Source organism: Eleginops maclovinus, chromosome 13 (genome assembly GCF_036324505.1).
Source record: "Eleginops maclovinus isolate JMC-PN-2008 ecotype Puerto Natales chromosome 13, JC_Emac_rtc_rv5, whole genome shotgun sequence".
NCBI lineage: Eukaryota > Metazoa > Chordata > Actinopteri > Perciformes > Eleginopidae > Eleginops > Eleginops maclovinus.
This window is the reverse complement of record NC_086361.1, coordinates 12175070-12194582: the sequence shown is the minus strand read 5'-3', so window position 1 is coordinate 12194582 and position 19513 is coordinate 12175070. Positions and strand designations below refer to the sequence as shown.

The following is a 19513-nucleotide window of genomic DNA, read 5'->3' as shown; positions in this document are numbered from 1 at the left end:
AGTAATTGTGTCACTTACAACACTGTAATTGAGCAATTGCGGATGAAACATAAACATAAAGAAACACAGACTATCGTTGCTCAAATATCCCAACTACAAAACTACAGTCAAGTTAGCTTGCGCTGCGAGTTGGTAAGCCAATGGCATTCGTAGAACATGTCACGTGCCAATTCTGCCCAATGGAAGCGTAGCCGGATTTTCTTGTTCGGTTGATTCTTTGAGAGACAGCTGTTTAGAGAAACGTTAAACGTATAGCTAACTTTGGCCAGTGGTTTTACCTGTTCGGAGACATATTTTTATTTGTAAATCGGTCTATGGCTCAACACAAACTTTTTCAGTAAGTTGTCAGCTTTTAAAGGGATGAAAAGGCTCAAAAATAAGAAACAAAAGGCAGGAGTTGAGGTGAATGGGAATGGATCTGTCACAAGAGGTGAGTCAACTATCATTTAGTTAGCTAGGTAGTGTTTCATAAATGTGTTAAATAAAGACATAAATACAGTCTAGCCACACAAACATGGTTTTCGTATTAAAACACAAACATTAGGTAGGCTAACTTGTAGCCTACAGACAGAAATTTGACCTGCTCCGTCTGCAGTATATGGAGAAATGGCAGTGAACTTAATACTATTACTGCAGTCAGCTTACATAAATACAGGACATAAATCACGAGTTATCCTCTATTGTCCATACCTGTTTCTAATATGGTTTCTAATCTCCGGTTGTGCCTTTGTTTGCAATCTTGTCGAAGTAAACATTGGCAACATATCTGACAGTGGTGCCAGCGTGGCAGCATGTCTGCCAACTTGGACATTACTTTGCTGCTGTTTGCCAGACAGAGGAAGGTGGACATGGTTATGTCCTTGTTCACTGTAACTAAAACAGAAAATACAAACAGAGATAGCTATTCCATCAATTAACAATGGGTTTTGGTTGGACCCTTCAAGTAATTCAAACTCTCATGCCTTAATTTGAATTGGATCCAAACTCACTGCAAAACACTTAACTACAGTCACACTTTTGACTGATTATCATCAGCCATTATAATGGCATTGTTTGCACCAAAGACACAAAAGAGATCCATGAAAGAAACACCATGTGTGTAAATGATTTGTCCCAACCAACTCTTGTTGTACTGTATGTCTGCATCTATGTGTTCCATGCATATGATTACTAGCCTCTATTTATAACTCAAACATTGTCGCTCTCATCCCTCCATGTCTTTTTTTCTCCTTCATATTCCTCTCCAAATCTTTCTACCCCTCTATCCCTCATCTTTTGTCTCTGTCTCTTTGTTGCAGAGCCAGATTGTGGGAGGAAACAAAAGTTATCTGAGATCAATCAGGCTTTGATCAGGTAAAAGAACATCCACAGTTGCAGTTTGCTTGTTAAGGATGTGTTTCATTATTCTTCCTTAAATGGCATTCATTAGGACATAATATTTAACTCCCATGAGTTTGCCACAGTAAGCCAAAACACCATGTGGTTTGTGGTTTTGTTGATAAAATGCCACATAATTCCTCTGGCTGTAATTTGTAAAAACATGGACACAACACACGGGTGTTAAGGTTTCCCCAGCATATTAGGTTTATTTCCCACAATAGCTTCCCCTAAGAATCTGCCTGTATTTGTAGAAATCTAAAAAGTTTTAGGAACTTCCGTTCCACATGATATGTTTTACCAATTGGGAAAGCCTCTCCCTTTGCTGCATGCTGTTCCACAATTAGATGGTATGCATTTATCCGTAGACAGTGACCTTCATCACTCCCTGCTAAGCTAATTTCACACATGAAGATTACCCCAGTTGCCCAGAGGAATATTGTGATGAGGATCATGAAGATATTAGTGTCAGGGGGCATGTGGGAATTAATGGGGGAATGTCAGAGGTAAATTCTGGCAGAACTGAGCAGGCTAATTTTTGTAAATTACGTTTAAATGCGATAAACAAAAGTATTCTTTGTCCATTCAGCTTAGACATGTGGACACGCTTATCCTTCTGTCCCAGTATAAAAAACAATAACAATGAAAAATATATGGATTTGATCCGTCTATAGTTTTAGAAATTGATCATAAAATACTTTCAAATGGTGTCTCGAGGAGTAGAAAATGTTTGCAAAAGTGCATTCAAAGAATGTTATTTGGAAGATTTGTTAACCCGCTACAATTTATGCTAGCCCTGCACTGCATAAACATAAACATTTTTTAAAGGTAATTTAGTCTCACATCCTGCTGAGTTTCTTATAAATAAATGTAATATTACTAGAATAAAAATAATTTTATGGACACTATTGATCATAGAGCCTCTAACTTTTGAGGACTTATAAATATGTAATGCCAGCATCAAACTTAACAATGTCCAATTCTGACTTTTGAATGCACAGTGATCCAGTGGACATTGAGACCCTGAGGAGAGCAGCAGCCAGTAAGGGAGGGCTGCTCACTGATGAGCTGAGGAGGAAAGTCTGGCCCAAACTGCTGAACATCAATGTGTATGATCTGCCACATAAACCTGGTTAGTGGTTTATTTTGAATATGAACTGGGTTGAAGTACAGTATACTACATCAGACTACATCATTGTGTCACTATTACTAGTAGAATAATGCAGGTATTACATAACCTGGAAGTTAGCATCCCAGTGGTTGCTTCGACAACAATCCAATAAATGATTTCCATAAGGTTTTAGATTATTGCAGAAAATCATTTTGTTAGCAAACAAAAACAACTCATATTTTTCAACAAGGGTTCTTAACCAATTAGCACCACTTACAGGATATTATTTTGAAGCCTTAATGCGGTAGCAAGAAGTTAAAGGTCTCCTATCATGCTATATTTGAACAATATATTGTAGGGCAATATGTAAATGTAAATGTAAATGTACTTTATTTATACAGCCTTTTACAACAATCCTTTCGGAGTACCAAAGTGCTTTACATAGTGTAACAATAAAAAGACAGAAATAAAAACAATTTAAAAACAATAAAAACAGTGAGAGCAATAAAATACAGCAAAGTCAAATAAAATAAAATAAGATAAAAGCGCCATCGTTCTACTGGGTATTAAAAGCCATCCTAAATAAGTAGGTTTTTAGCCTGGATTTAAAAAGGCCCGGGTCCGAGATGAGACGCATCTCGTTGGGGAGCTTGTTCCAGAGCCTGGGAGCAGCGACGGAAAAGGCTCGGTCACCCCAGTGTTTATATTTTGATCTGGGCGCTTCCAGTACAAGTTGATTTGTCGACCTCAACGCTCTACCTGGATCTCGGATGGTTAAAAGTTCGGATAAATATAATGGGGCAAGGCCATGAAGAGCTTTAAAAACAAACATTATAAGTTTAAAATCAATTCTAAAAAGGACAGGAAGCCAATGAAGGGAGTTAAGAACAGGGGTAATGTGCACACGTCTGTGAGTGTTGGTTAAAAGACGTGCCGCGGCATTTTGCACGAGTTGGAGGCGACTGAGGGAGGACTGAGAGAGGCCAACATAAAGTGCGTTACAATAATCTAGCCGTGAACTAATTAAAGCATGAATGGCTTTCTCGAGGTCGTGGCGGCTTAAAAACATTTTAACTTTAGCTAAAAGACGCAGCTGGAAAAAACTGGTCCTGACAACATTACTGATTTGTTTGTCGAACTTGAGATGACTGTCAAAAGTTACACCAAGATTTCTGACAGTTGAACTGAGCTTTGGAGACAGGGTGCCAAAGTCGGCTGACGCAGTATCTCCAAACACAATACATTCAGTTTTTTCATCATTTAAGTTAAGAAAATTTTGAGCCAACCACTGCTTAATATCAGCAATACAGTCAAATAAAGAACAATGTGCACTGTTACTGTTTGGCTTCACTGGCAGATAGATTTGCAGGTCGTCTGCATAACAGTGAAAGGAAAGGTTGTGCCTGGCTATAATTGACCCCAGTGGTAACATGTACAAAGAAAAAAGGATAGGGCCAAGAATAGATCCTTGTGGGACTCCACAAGTATAGAAGTAAAATCCCCACTTGCATAACTCATTCATTCTGGGATCAAGTAAAATGTAATGTTCTTTAGCATGCTCAACCCAGATGAATGGCATTAAGCGGGTTATTCTGAAAATAGGTCATAAGAAAATAAATAGCCAAAGCGCTTGCTCAGACCCTTAGCTGCGTTGTGGCTACATTCAGGCCTTTTTGTTGCTAGTGGGGGACTGAACATGTGTCTCTCTGCTAATATCTATACAAAACTTGTCTGTGAAGTGTTTTGCTCAAAATACCAAACAAATCACCCTTTGTAGCATACCTCATACCCCTCTATTTCAGCCCTGTTCCTGAAGTGCTGATTCTGTGACTGTCGCTTTAAATTTGAGCTGACCTTTTATGCACGCTTTGAGAAGCCCCCCGGCTGTGGAGGCACAAAAGGCCCAGGATCCCTGCTCACTGGTTTTAACCAGTGCAGATGTGTGTAGATCTCTGAAAAGGATCAACGCACACAGGGCTCCGGGACCTGATGGCATCCCTGGCCGTGCTCTCAAGGTGTGTGCAGTTCAGCTGGCAGATGTGTTCACAGACATTTTCAATAGGTCACTGCTCCAGTCTGTAGTCCCCACATGTTTTAAAGAGTCCATCATTGTCCCTGTCCCCAAAAAGACAAAACCCATCTGCCTCAATGACTACCGCCCAGTTGCACTCACCTCCATCATCATGAAGTGCTTTGAGCGGTTAGTCAAAACTTTTATCACCTCCTCCCTCCCTCACTCACTGGACCCCCTGCAGTTTGCCTACAGAGCAAACAGGTCCACGGATGATGCCATCTCCCTCACCCTCCACACTGCCCTCTCCCACCTGGACCAGAGGAACACTTATGTGAGAATGCTGTTCATTGACTACAGTTCAGCATTCAACACCATTGTGCCCTCCAAGCTCATCATTAAGCTCAGGGACCTTGGGCTCAACAGCGCCCTCTGTGACTGGATCATGAGCTTCCTGACGGGCAGATCCCAGGCAGTGCGGATGGGGAACATCACATCCTCCACCTTGACCCTCAACACCGGAGCCCCTCAGGGTTGTGTGCTCAGCCCTCTCCTCTACTCCCTGTTCACGCACGACTGCGTGGCCACACACAGCTCCAACACCATCATCAAGTTTGCTGACGACACGACCGTCATCGGCCTGATCACAGACGGCGACGAGACGGCGTACAGAGAGGAGGTCAGAGCCCTGACATCTTGGTGCCAGGACAACAACCTCCATCTCAACGTCAGCAAAACAAAGGAGCTGATTGTGGACTACAGGAAGAGGCAGAGAGAGGCACACACACCCATCACCATCGACGGGACTCCTGTGGAGAGAGTCAGCAGCTTCAGGTTCCTCGGGGGAAACATCAGTGAGGACCTGACATGGACACATCACACCAGGGTCATATCCAAGACGGCTCGACAGCGGCTCTTCTTCCTCCGCAGGCTGCGGAAGTTCAACATGGACTCCAGGATACTCTGCAACTTCTACAGGTGCACCATCGAGAGTATCCTGACTGGCTGCATCACCGCCTGGTATGGCAGTTGCACCGCCCTCAACCGTAAGACTCTACAGAGGGTGGTGAAAACTGCTCAGCACATCACCAGGACGGAGCTGCCATCCATGGAGGACCTCTACACCCAGCGGTGTAGGAAGAAGGCCGGTAGGATATTAAAGGACCCCCATCACCCCAGCAACAATCTGTTCTGTCTGCTGCCGTCTGGCAGACGGTACCGCAGCATCCGGACCAAGACCACCAGACTCAGAGACAGTTTTATACCACAGGCTATAAGACTACTGAACTCCTGAGCTGTGTGAATGTCTACTCACATCTGTTTATAGTACACACATACATATATATTATACACATCTGCCATACATATCTGTTTATAGTACACATACCTATATATTGTACATATCTGCCATATACATCTGCTATACATAATATATGCATCTGTCCATACCTCCTCATTCAACAGTGTAAAGTATTTAAATACTTTCAATGTATTCCACATATGTATATATTTCACATCCTCAAATCTTTATTGTTAATATTGTAAATATTCTTCTCTCTCTTTTTGCACTACTTTATTTATCTTTTGCACCATGCATGTTGAGTTGTTGGAGGAGCACGCGACATAAGATTTTCATTGCCAACATATACGCTGTATCTGCTGTGCATATGACAAATAAAACCTTGAAACCTTGAAACCTTGAAACCTGAAGCTGGCCACGCCCCTTTGGAGCGTCATGATCTCTCTGTCTGAAGAGAGAAGTTTCTAACGGAGAAACTCAGCTAAACGCTGCCGTGATTAAACCCCATATTATGCTCCAAACCACATCAAGCATTATTTCTGAAATACTTCTCAGTGTTTACCACTAGAACAGAGACATTATATGTATTAAATATACGACAACTCTAAGTCCCTCCTGCAGACATCCGGCTGAATTGACGTCATAACCGAAGCAAATCGGGGGTACAAACCAGATTTGGTGCAAACAGCTTTTTAAAGACAAGATTAACTGACATGTTTTATGTCATCAAATAAAACCTTATATCATCCCTAATTCAGGTATCTAACTTAAACCTAATCAAACCCTGTTGACTATGAGAGAAGACAATTGTACGTGAATAAATGCTAACTCATATTTAGAGGTATAGGAGTCAATTCTACAGAGCTCTTCACTGACAACAATAATAATAACTTATTTCTTCATAGGTCGAGATGTGAGGGAGAACCACAAGGACTTCAACCAAGTAGTCCTTGATGTCACGAGGTCTATGAAGCGGTTCCCTAAAGGTGTGTGTATGTATGTGTTTTTTTATCTCTAAAGATAGCAGCATTGCTCATGTGCCATTTAACACACCATAACCCTGTACTAAGAGCAACATGCAGATATCTGGCAAGGCTTAATGATTAATGATTAGAGTAAAAGCTGCAACAGGGAAAATTCTTATGTCACAAGATGCCTGTGTTGTCAGCCAACATCAGAAAGTTGGGAAAGCAACAGAGAAAAGTGTCTTATCTAACAGAGAGGCTGTCAGTTCAGGGTAAGAGGAAGCAAAACATTTTTAGAAACTGAAGGCAGGGAAAGAGGGAAAGAGGGAAAGCTGGACTCAGAGTGTTAGACGCTTAATAATGTTAATCCCTTTACTAAGCTGTTACACAAATGCAGATTTGATGTTATTTTGCTGGTAAGAGGTACATGAAATGTATGAATCATATTGGTTTGGGAAATTAAATGTTTAAAGCAGACGTTGTGCAAGCAAATTATGTTCTTATTCTCAGGGCTCCCTTGGAGAATAGTCTGATCTCAATGAAACTGCCTAATTTAAGTCAAATAAAAAACCTTTTCTACCCTGTGTTAGGTCTTTGTGAAACTGTTGTTTACAAGCAACCAGAGTCAAATAACTTCTGTTGAACTATTCACTAAAATGACAGTCACAAAAATGTTAGGTTTCCTTTTGGGTGTTTTTTCTGTAAAGATTTTTTTTAAATAATGATTCTTGGCTCTCCCTCAGGTATGCCAGCCTCAGAGAGAGCTGTGCTTCAGGAGCAGATGACTGACATCATACTGGAGGTTTTGAAACGCACCCCTCAGCTCCATTACTACCAGGGCTACCATGATGTAGCGGTCACTCTGCTGTTGGTCGTTGGGGAGCGGATGACCATCGCCATGCTGGACACTCTGTCCAATCACCATCTCAGGTTTTTTTTTTCTTTTCAAATCAATCCATTTATCTATTTATTTTAATCGACTTCAAAGGTGACAATCTTAGGGATCCTGTTTATTTCTTTTTGGTGATGTAGGGGAATTTGCTGATGTGTTTTAGGATCTGTAAATGGAAATCTATGAGATTATTCATTTCAACTTGCAATGTTCTTTCTTTTTTACTGTATGAAATGTACCAACCTTATTAACAAATATTTAGCTTTCATATTTATGTCACCTCTGTCTGTTTTCTCTATAGGGATTTCATGGATCCTACCATGGACAGCACTAAACACATTTTAAACTACCTGATGCCTATATTGGAACAAGTTGATAGAGAACTACATGACTTCATGATCAGGTAAACACACACACACACACACACACACACACACACACACACACACACACACACACACACACACACACACACACACACACACACAGGTTTGTTTGTACTTTACTTATGACCTTATTTCATTTCTTCAAATTAAAACAAATGTAGCTCTTATTCTGACTTTTGATGGATTAAGTGTAAATCCTTTTGGATTTAATGTAATGTCACCACTAGAGGGCATCAACGTGTTGATTTTCACCTGTGAGATTCACAGTGAGACAAAGGGTCGAGTTTTTGGTTTTTAAATTGAAACTCATTTGAAAATGCATCAGGAGCGGTGTCTTTTGGGAGTTCTCGTGTCAGATGGTCCAACAGCTGTTTCAGAGGCTTTCCTGTCGCACCAAGGTGTGCAACACATTTACCCTTATTTGTGAGGTGTAATTAGCCCAAAAATGATTCATGGTATTTATGCAGTTTACTGAAAAGACAACAAAAAGCTTTCTACAGATTGAGGATGACTGTAGGTAAATGTTGAAGTGTTTATTGAGGACTTTGATGTGGGATGTTTAGGAGTCATTGGCTCGTCCTCAAAGGTAATTTGGAGGGATATATGTGTGTGCTTGCTTGTGTGTGTCTTCAGTACCTTTGCTGTCTTGTTGCCTGTTCATAATTGATGCTGTGCTGGCAACCTCCCTATTTGCAAATTACCCATCTACTCGCATACAAGCTCACACAAACAGAAAAAAAAGACATTGCAGTCACAGGATAAACAACACCCGACTTCAAAGTTTGGAACACTCTTTCTTGTGAGCACCTCCACTTCCCCTTACCTGGCTTCCTATCTCTGCCTCCTTTCTTCTTTTTCTTTTCTCTTGCTTCAATTTCATTTTATCTCTTTTATGTTCCTCTTATCACACATGCTCTCTGCTCTTTGCTCTGTCTGTTTACCCTTCCCCCTGTCCATCACTCCCACCTCCTTATTTTCGCTCGTCACTCCTTCCTTCTCCTTGTACTCATTCTTCTTCCTAACTAACTAACTGAATGTTTCTATCTAATATTTATCAAAAATTGCTAAGAGTATCCAATTTACTTGAAACTTTGTCAAAAAGAACTACCTATTTTTGTCTACACACAACAAAGAGAGACAGGGGAAGAACACTTGATGGTTTATAAACAGTATGAGAAAAATGTGTTTTGGCTACAACATTCTGAGGCTAATTATTTGAAAATGGCTGGTCATGCCAAAATCTTGCAAGCTAATGTTTCAAGACCCTCACTTGGGACTATGGCAGATGAGTACACAGTTCAAGTACTACTAATGTTGTTTGATCTGTTCTGTGGCTCTTGAGGTGTCATTATTTCTTAATTTAAAAGTGTTGCAGTTTCTCAGGGAGTTTAAACCAAAACATGCATTAGGGAATCCTTAGATCCAGTGGTGGAGCTTGAACCACAGTAGGGGATAAAATACATGGTACCCCAGCCTCTCTGCTTAGTCCATTTTTGTCTCATTCTTAATTCCGTGAAAACCCTCATTTCATGGTTTTTGGTGAAGTTTAGCTGGATCATACCAGTGCATGTTATCATTTTATCCCACTGACTACAAATGGCTAATACCGTAGTACCGCACACCGCTGAGTGTATCATTCATTTTCAAAATTGCTTCCTGCCTTCCACACAGCCATTATTTTTAATTGATTTTTTGATGACAGTATGAAAAAGAGAAAGACTTGAACTTTATGATGGATTATAATCAAGCTAATAGCTGCCTAGGAAACACTATAATCTTAACCTATTCATTTTCAAAATTATATTTGTGTATTTACAACTGCATTTTTATTTAGTTCTGCTATTGTAACCTCTTTGATGTTATCCGTTTGGGTTTGTTAATGCTGCTTGTATAGGCAAGGTTATTGTAGACAGAGATAGTTAATCTCAGTTTGGCTTTAGGTAAATAAATGTTGAACAAGAATTTTAAAAAATGAAGGCTCTTTGTATATTTGCATTTTTCTCTCAGAGCGGAGGTGGGAACCATCTTCGCCCTGTCCTGGCTCATCACATGGTACGGCCATGTGCTGTCAGACTTCAAACACACCATGAGACTCTACGACTTCTTCCTGGCTTCACACCCTCTGATGCCCATCTACCTCGCTGCTACAGTAAATATATGCTGCCGCACACTATCTCACTCACTCCTATATTGTGCACACAGAAAGGCAGAGTACTGTGAAGTCAAGGTAATTAGACAGATGAGAGAGGGGGAGACAGTGTTACAGACGGGGAGATAAAAGGGGAAAGTGAAGGAAAAGGACGAGGACTGCATCAGGAAACAGAATGACAAGACGCGCTGACTGAAGTTTGACTGAAAGCATAGAAAGATTACAAAGGGAAAGCATTTCTATGTTTGTGACTTTTTTTGTTCTGAAACTTTTCCTTTGGGTGCTTACACCAACTGTTGTTTTACTGTTTGAACATGTATGATTGAATCCGTGTTTATTATTGAAATGTTTATATTTTGTGTGTGCATGCTTTATGTGTTTATTGAGTGTGAGTCTGAGTTTTTGCGTGTAAATATGTAAATTGGTGTGTACAATAGTGCACATATTGCTCATTTGCTTTTGAGGATGTTCTTGTGTGTGTGTGTGTGTGTGTGTGTGTGTGTGTGTGTGTGTGTGTGTGTGTGTGTGTGTGTGTGTGTGTGTGTGTGTGTGTGTGTGTGTGTGTGTGTGTGTGTGTGTGTGTGTGTGTGTGTGTGTGTGTGCACTGGCTGGGCAGAGGAAGAGTTCTGTTTGAAGTATGCGAAACAACAAAGCAGAATGTAGTTCATGTTTCCTCCAAGGCTGAGTACAGCGCACAGCATGGGGGGGTTAACTCCTTATCTGCTGAGTGCTCATTCTGCCTTACTAGTATCGCTGAAGCAACCCAGTTTGCAGAATCTAATTCACGTTTGCTCGAGGGAATAAAGTGCACAGGTTTAGGGTTTAAACAAGCCTTCAACCCCTCTTTCTCCTCATCAGATTGTGTTACACAGAGAGAAGGAGGTGAAGAAGACTGAGTGCGACATGGCCATGGTCCACCACCTCCTCTCCCGCATCCCCCAGGACCTCCCATATGAACTTCTGATTGGCCAGGCCCAGGACCTGTTCGACCAGTACCCTCCATCCCTACTGGCCAAGCGCGCAGCACTGCAGCCTCGCAAGAGGTGAGGGGACAAGCACTGAAACTCAAGCGCAGCCCAACACTGGTGGTGTGCACAATCAGCAGCATCATAGCAACACTTAGAGAGTTCAAACACAAATAGAGCCAAAGTAATAGTAAGACCTCAGATGACCCAAGGGGATTTCAATTACAGATTGATAGAGGGTTTAAAGCCCACTGTGCAGTTTAAATTACAATTAATTATTTGTTTGAAAGCATGTATGTCCTTTATGCACATTAAGGCTGCTATTACTTTATCAGAAATACTTTTTTATGATTAACGTCAATGTATCAACAGATAAGTCCACGTAAAAAATGATCTTCAAATGAGGAAATATTCATGTTTAAGATGCAGAAAATAGTGAAAATAATATAATAATAATAACAATAATAATATAATAATAATAATAATACTAATAATAAAAGCCCAAAGTGCTTTACGAAATTAGAAGAAAACATAACAACAATATTAAAATAAATAGGGAACAATCTAAAACATCTAAAACATCAAAATGTGGCAATAAATTACATAAAACTAATTACATACTTCATTAATTACACCTGCACTTTTAGTTTCATCTGAACATGAGATACAAAAACAAAGGTTTACCCAATAAATACGTTGTGAGTTGGTGTATTTGAGTGGGATGTAATTCTCTCAGTTACCAAGAGGGAGTGCTCTAAAAACACATCCAGGCTCAGTGATGCTGCTGACATGCACAGGCCATAACGTGTGTGTGTGTGTGTAAATGTAGTGTATGTGCAGGGTATGTGTGTGTAACCAGGCATGTGACCATTTCTCTACATTTTTTATCACTGAGAAGAAACATAACTCCAGCTACTCAAATACACTTTAGTGTGCCTATAGTTCTCCATCGGTCTTCCTCTGGACGTCCTTCACTGTTACCTACAGTCATTGTTCAGGAGAGGAAGTGACATCACTGACATGTGGCCTTGAATGAAATATGTCCCATAATCCATTACTCCATGGCTACTGACTCAGCAGATCTCTCAAACTGTCTGTCACGCTTTCTCTCACCTGTCTTTATCCATCAGCTGATCCTTCAATCCATCACTTCCTGTCATTCCAGCTGTCAATGCTTCGTGTAAAATCTGACTCGGCGCTCTGTCACTAACTAACTCTCCTTCTTTCTGTTTTCCCTCTCCAGTCTTTCCATCAGCACCTTCCAGGCGTTTCAGCTTGCCACCCTCCACCAGAGGCCTGACACTGTTCTCCAACGCCTCACCAAGGCCCAGGGCTCCAGCACCTCCAGACAAGGTAAAAGTTGTAACTGTAATCTTAATACTGACTCTGAAGAAAGACTGCAAACGCTTCGTATAGTGTGTAAAAAGTGAGTTTTACTGCTCTTTGTAGGTGGGGGAAAAAAATATTGACTGTGGCATTGTAAGATCGAAACATTTCAACATCAAAATGGTCTGATGGATCCGTAGTTCTTAAAAATGTTTTGTTCCGTACACAATAACACAACTCGTTATAACAAGGCAATAAATGTGTCATCCCACACAAACATTGCACCCCCTTTGGGCCAATCAATAACAAGTAAACAAATGATGTAGTACACCCATCAGACCAATCAAGTGCAAATTTAAATATGCCAGAACAGAACAAAGAGATGCTTTATTCCCGTCGGTTTTGTGAGAATCTGATCAGTGGGGCCTGCCTGTGATGTACAGCCAATCAGAAATATGCTACAGCATTCCCCTCAGGCCAAACAATGTAATATAAAAATTGATGCACATCATTCCCTGCAGTTTCATCAAAATTCAATTAGCAGCATCATAGATTAAATGCTTAATGGACAGAATAAGCACCTCCTGATTTCACTGTGTTAGACATTGAATGGGAGTCAGTAACACACAAGACAACCCGCTGTCTAAAATGTGGAAATTATATCTATTTACGCCTCTTAAGTGATCAAAATGAAAGTACTGTTTGGAGTAGGATTGGTTGTTTAATTATTTTGCCCCCTCCTTGTCTCCACTCTTGTATTTTGACATCTCTTGCCCTCCTTTTTGTCATCATTCCCAGCCGTTGTGGTTCAGCGTTCACCGTTTATGAAACCTCTTGACCCCTGCATTTGTCCTTCCCTCACAGTCTGACCCCCCCCTCCCTTGTTCTGTGCTTGTAGCCCCTCGACAATCAGGTCTGGAAGCAGCTTTGCCCCAAGAGCAAGGCCGGCTATGGGGGAAGGGGAACAGGATGGTGAAGATGGCAGTGTGGGGGCTGTCCGCTACGCTCGGGGCAGCCGTGTTCGCTGTTGCTCAGACAGCTATGGACTGGGGACCCGAGGTGTTACTACAACTCTTCTGAGGTGGTGGTGGGGATTCAGACTGTTAGACACACAGTGACACATGTTGACAGTAGACACACATCTGCTCTTCAGAAGGATTAACAATGAACAAACAAACAAACACATGCAAAGACGTTGAAGACTCAAAGCTTTTTTCTCCTGCTGAGAGGAAACAGGAGAGGTCAGTTATCCTGGTGCCAAACAGGTTGTTGCTATTCAACCACAATGAACATATGTTAGCAACTAGCTAGCCTTGGGATGTGTGTGAGCAGGTAGGTTGTGTGAGATATGTTTGAGTATCTCATACCTCATCCTGCATGTGAGCTTGCATGCATGACTTAGCGAGCCTACTGGGCCTCTTGACCTCTTGGGACAGAGCCTCTGTTTCAGGTGACTGTTTTTAAAAATATCAATCAAAAGATCAAAAAGACACAGAAAGCAATACCCAAAACCAAAATACAATGCAGCACACCTAAAGAGACAGAGAAACATAACAAATAGAAGTTAGTTGACCACCGAAAGACCCAAAACAATTATATGAAGAAACAAAACTTGTAAATATCCACAAAAACTACAAAGTAAGACAACCACAGAGAGACATAAAATGCTGTCAAAACCACTGCTCACGTTCCTTTCATGCATGTGAGACCCTTACACTGAATTGTTGGTGTGTCATGTCTGTGCATTTGTTGATTATTTTTGCTGACTCATTTTTAGGCGTTCATGCCTGTTTCCTTACATTTCTGTTGATCGTGTTTAAGTGCGCTTTTTGGATCTGCAGCCATATCTGAAAAGCGCCCATAGCCAGCACGATGACACATGAATACAAATTATTAAAGAGTGGGGTTTTCTGCTGAAAGCTTCCAGTTATGAGCAAAAGAGGAGAGCAGGAGAGAAAAGGCAAAAGGTGGAGGGAGAGATTTTTCCTGTGAGCCACTAGTATTAATCGCTTTACTGCGGGTTTCAACATATTACATTTAGAGTTTGACACAAAAACGAGTTGTTGCTGCCTTTAAAATGTGAACATTGCACAATGTTAGCACGCTGCACCCAATGCAAGCAGTTGGCCTTTGGTTGTGTTGTTAAGGGGAAGACACAAGTACTTTTACATTCTTGAAATATTTATCAGGTTTGCAGCAACATCCACCCTGAGCAGCCTTCAACAGAACATCAGATTTATCTTAAGCATTTTACCGCTACTGCAATTAATTGCCCAAATGTAGGAAGAAATGTCTTTTTTATTTTCCTTTATGTAAAAGAAGTTAACAGCCTGCATTGCACACCATGTAGATATTGTTGGATTAAACAACTCTTGAGAGTTCCAGCACCCGAAAAGTAAATATTAATTAATAATACAGGCTTTCCGACTGAGTTGCATACATATGTACAGGGCACGGGGGCTCTCCAAACAGCAATGCATGCTCTGTGTCGACTTATGTTCTGAAATATTTATCCGGTTTTGCTAGCATGTTGCCGAGTTGCATCTGTTAACACAACTTCACCAGGTCTCAACGCACGTACTCCTCCTCTTTTTCCAACATCAGATATAAGTGCGTGCTATCTTTGCACAGTCGGATTTCATGTGAAGTTTACCCTGTTGATTATTGTTGCTCTGTAGCACATTACTTCAACTGGTGTGTGCTATGTTGTGAATGAAATTACAGTAGAAATAGAGAAAATTACATTTGTAGCCTCCTTACTAGGATTACAGAGATCAGTTGAACACAAACCAATCAATCTATCACACCATTAAGTTGTGATTTTATTAAAAAGTCAATAAAAAAATCAATAAACTCAGGTAGTCTGCTGGTCTTTAAGCCGGTTAGGGTTCAGACACCTAGTCAGTCGGTGTGATGTGGTGCTTGTTGGGTTAGTAGTAGTAGGGTAGTATCTGCATGTTCCTCTCATCAGTCTGACAAGCTATGTGATGTAAAACATCATGTGTGCGTGGTCGGATGATTAAATGCAAGGTAAGTGTGTGTGTGTGTGTGTGTGTAAGGGAGAGAGAGGGAGAGACATGAAGCTTGAGGTCAGTTCCATTTTCTTTTCTGATTTAAATTGCTGGGCATCTTCTGTGCTTTTTTTGTATTGTTTGGTTCCCATAGTATTTCAATATAAACTGTAAACAGTTTAACTATTTATTTTAAGAGCAACAATTTGAATGGCTTTTTATGTAATGGTATAAATTATTTGATTATTATTGTTTGTAATCAGCAAATCATGTAAAGGGTTTATATTTTTAAATTTGATCCAAGTTGTTTTAAATACTGTATCTGGTCCGTCATTTAATTAATAAAGATTTTGCATCTACTGTGCATGGTTTGACATTGCTATAAAACTTGTTCTATTGTGCTTTTTAGAGTTTTCCCTTGCCTGTAGTGTGTAATATAGGTTTTTGTGAATGTAAAAGGTCTGCAAAGGCTAACCAGAGGCTTCCAGAGCGAGTTTCTCTCCCACACCTCCTTTAGTGACATCACTATGTAACACACACTTTTATTGCCTAGCAATCCATCACATTATATGTGATAGGCTGCTTTCAGATAGAGGGTGAAAAGAGGTGCTGAGGCACAGGAAGTATGAGAAAAATAAAGCACTTTTTGAACATTAAAGCATGTAAGCATTTCACAGAAGAGGCACAAAATACAAATATTAACCTGAAAATGAGCATAACAGGGCCCCTTTAATTAAAACAAGGCAATTATTGCATGTTATCTTTGCTTACACTTGCTTCGTTTCCTAAAACATAAATATGCAGGGAAAAAACCTTCCTGTTTGGGAACTTCAAATTAAAATTCAAGATGCTATTGCGCGGTTGTGTTATTAGTGATCATGTACACCTGCACACACATACAGTGCTCATACACAAACTCATAAGAGGAAGAGAGCGTTGGTGGTGCCAGATCATAATGAGTATTTAATTCTTGCCCCTGGCTCTTGGCTCGCTTGAGACGCTTTCTCCTTGTATTTTTTTCTTCCCACATTCACACTCACACACCTAAACCAACACCTGCACTGGTCTCAGTCTGGCAGAGGCTTTAGATGAAAAATGATTGAAGCATGTTTCTTTGAAGTAAAATCAACCGAGATGTAAAAGAAAGAAGATGGATGCTGTCCATCCCCATGTCTAAAGTTGACAGAACGAAATAAGTGTATTTTTATGTTCAGGGGCTTAAAAGTATTAGAACACTATGTGAAAATAGAGCATAGGAAATAGAAGATACATTATTTCATTTGACTGTAGGGAAATGACTTACTTTTATAAGCCCTGCTGAATTATTTCACATTTAATCAATGCTTTTTATTCTCACTTTTTATCAGCCCACATCTGCAAAGATTGTGAGGCTTTGTTGCACTCCACCTAGCCATCCATGCTGTTACATCTACTGTATTTGGCAAATGAAACAACAAAATCCAATAGATGATTAATTCCTGAGAAGTTTTAACAAGTATCTGAACAGTTTCAATGTTGAATATGAAATAAATGTTACATCTTTTGAAAACACAGACATTTTAATACATTTTGCTGCAATTAAAACATATATTAAAAATAATGAAAAATAACTTAAAATTAGAAATAACGGGAATAGGACTTATTTCAGTAACTGGATGCAGTGGATGTGATTTGACAGCTACTAATTCAAATAAAAAAACACACTACTTGTAAAACAGAATAACTTAACTGCCATGCCAAATTATGAGTTCACTGTGGTGTGATGAATAAACTGAAGTTGAACTCCCAGAGAGTCATCATGTCGAGCTTCTCTTGACCTCTCTGTCCTACCCTCAGATCCAAACATCTCCCAAAAGACTTTATAGTACCAAATGCCTTTACAGATATTATTGTAAGCCCTTAATTTGTTTTTGTATGACATTTTTGGGCATTTTAATGCATGTGTCTGATATCATGGGCAACAAACATGTTGAACAAACATCAGGGTCTCTGCACATTGTAGTTATACTGTGGTTGAAATGAGTGTTCGACATTGAGCTGATTTCTGTATGTGAGCTTTAAGAGTGAATAGGTAATAAAGATAACACAACGATTACAACTTACATGTGAACATCATTGTTTAATTGGAAATAATGTTTGAAAAGAACAGACCCCCCTCTCTAGAAAACCAAAACCTCAACGACCACCTATTAGGTTTTCAGGAGCTATTTGCCATATGTTTTAACTGAACCAACCTCATCAAACCGATACTTAAATTTAACTGATGTTAAGAGTTTAAAGGATTTCCAGACACTTGCTATGCTGATAAGGTTTTAAATGATAGAGAACCAACATACATTTACACATAGTTAAGCATTAAAGAGCTGAAACAATTGGTTGATGTACAGAATATTAATTGACAGTTTTTTTTTATTAATTGTATTTTCAAAACTATTCAGCTTCCCAAATGTGATGAATTTTTTGGGATAAAAAAAACAACATTTAGCAACACTGGAAATGATTGATTGTTGCAGCATTAACGCTTGAAGAATTACACCACAGGTTTTTATCGCTGTGTAGTTCTAAAGAAAAAAAACAAGGACATCCCCGTCTTCCTTTGTGTCTATCTGTACTGTACAGCTGTTGTCTTTTCATAGGCTCCGATAAACTGGCCTCCTTGGGGAAATGAGGTCAGAGTGTGTGTGTGTGTGTGTGTGTGTGTGTGTGTGTGTGTGTGTGTGTGTGTGTGTGTGTGTGTGTGTGTGTGTGTGTGTGTGTGTGTGTGTGTGTGTGTGTGTGTGTGTGTGTGTGTGTGTGTGTGTGCGTGCGTGCGTGCGTGCGTGCGTGTGTGTGGAGGACAAGGCTGCACATCTGTCTGTCTGACCTCCAGGGAGAAGACTATAGATAGAGAGCAAATCAAAGACATGAGGTGAGGCAGAAAGGCGAGGGTTAAAGAGGGCCGAGGGATTAGATGAGGGAAAGAGTTATACTGTAGAAAAAGACATCTGGTGGACTTGTTTGAGGATAGTGCGAGGTAGCCTAGGTCCTCAAAAAAACGTCTTTAAGCGCAGTCCCTTGAGGATTTCTAATGAGCTGTAGAGGAGGTGAGTGTGGGTCAATCAGAGATGAGAGCAGATGTGGAGAGAGATGTGAAGGGAGATGGTTTGATTTTTTTCACAAAGCTGTCTTGAGATGTTATGGCCTAATTTCAACACTAAATGATGACTTCCATCCTTCGACACACACACATTAGACACATACTTGCATCTGAACTCTACTGCAGTGCTCAACCAAGATGAGCATGTTAATGGTCTGCAAAGGTTAAAATCCCAAAGTTCCCTTTGGACTGAGTTTCTCTCCCAAACACCCCCCTCACCCTGCCTGAAACACATCGATTGGACTCCTCTGTTAACTTCACTAACACAGTGATATCAATTAACAGGTGGCATCTCTAAGCGTTCCATCATTCACAACAGAGTTTTTGCAGTTTTTGATTTGAACCCACGAGGACATTGCATCTTGAGTGCAACGCCTTAACCACTCGACCGTCCTGGTGATAGATCAATGTTTCAATGCCTAAAATCAACCATTTCTAGATTAAATCATATTCAAATACCATTGAATTAAACTGACCATGAGAAATCCAACTGGTGTTGCTTAGCTACTACATCTGATGTTGCCATTATGATGCCTAAATGATTTTAAACCTCACTTTATATTTACCAGGAGTGGGGTTTGAACCCACGAGGGCTGATGCCCATTGGATCTTAAGTCCAACGCCTTAACCACTCGGCCATCCTGGTTAGGTCTGTAGTTATCTGGACAATCAGAACAGACGGCCAGCTAACCGATCAGAGCAGACTGAGCTCTGGTTTTGAGACGGTGAAAAGAGGTGCTGCAGCACAGGCAGTAGGAGAAAAATAAAGACCTTTTTGAACATTAAAGCATGTTAGCAGTGTTGACACATCATACAAATATGATACCTAGAAATGAGCATAATATGTCCTCTTTAACCTTTGATTCTGGCTTTCTGTGAGGTTC

At 40.3% G+C, this 19513-nt stretch overlaps 1 protein-coding gene and 1 non-coding gene across 2 annotated transcripts; one reads left to right on the top strand and one right to left on the bottom strand.

Moving 5' to 3' along the window:
* Window positions 1–183: 183 nt before the first annotated feature.
* Window positions 184–17591, top strand: zgc:63863 (uncharacterized protein LOC393372 homolog). The gene is made up of 10 exons (XM_063899768.1): window positions 184–430; window positions 1299–1353; window positions 2379–2509; window positions 6705–6785; window positions 7508–7694; window positions 7958–8059; window positions 10050–10191; window positions 11050–11234; window positions 12400–12509; window positions 13381–17591. The coding sequence occupies exons 1-10, from the start codon at window positions 361–363 to the stop codon at window positions 13560–13562; spliced, it is 1245 nt and encodes a 414-aa protein (XP_063755838.1). The 5' UTR covers window positions 184–360; the 3' UTR covers window positions 13563–17591.
* A 1601-nt stretch (window positions 17592–19192) lies between these two features.
* trnal-uaa (transfer RNA leucine (anticodon UAA)) lies at window positions 19193–19275 on the bottom strand. The gene has a single exon. It is a non-coding gene; the product is annotated as a tRNA-Leu (tRNA).
* Window positions 19276–19513: the final 238 nt, after the last annotated feature.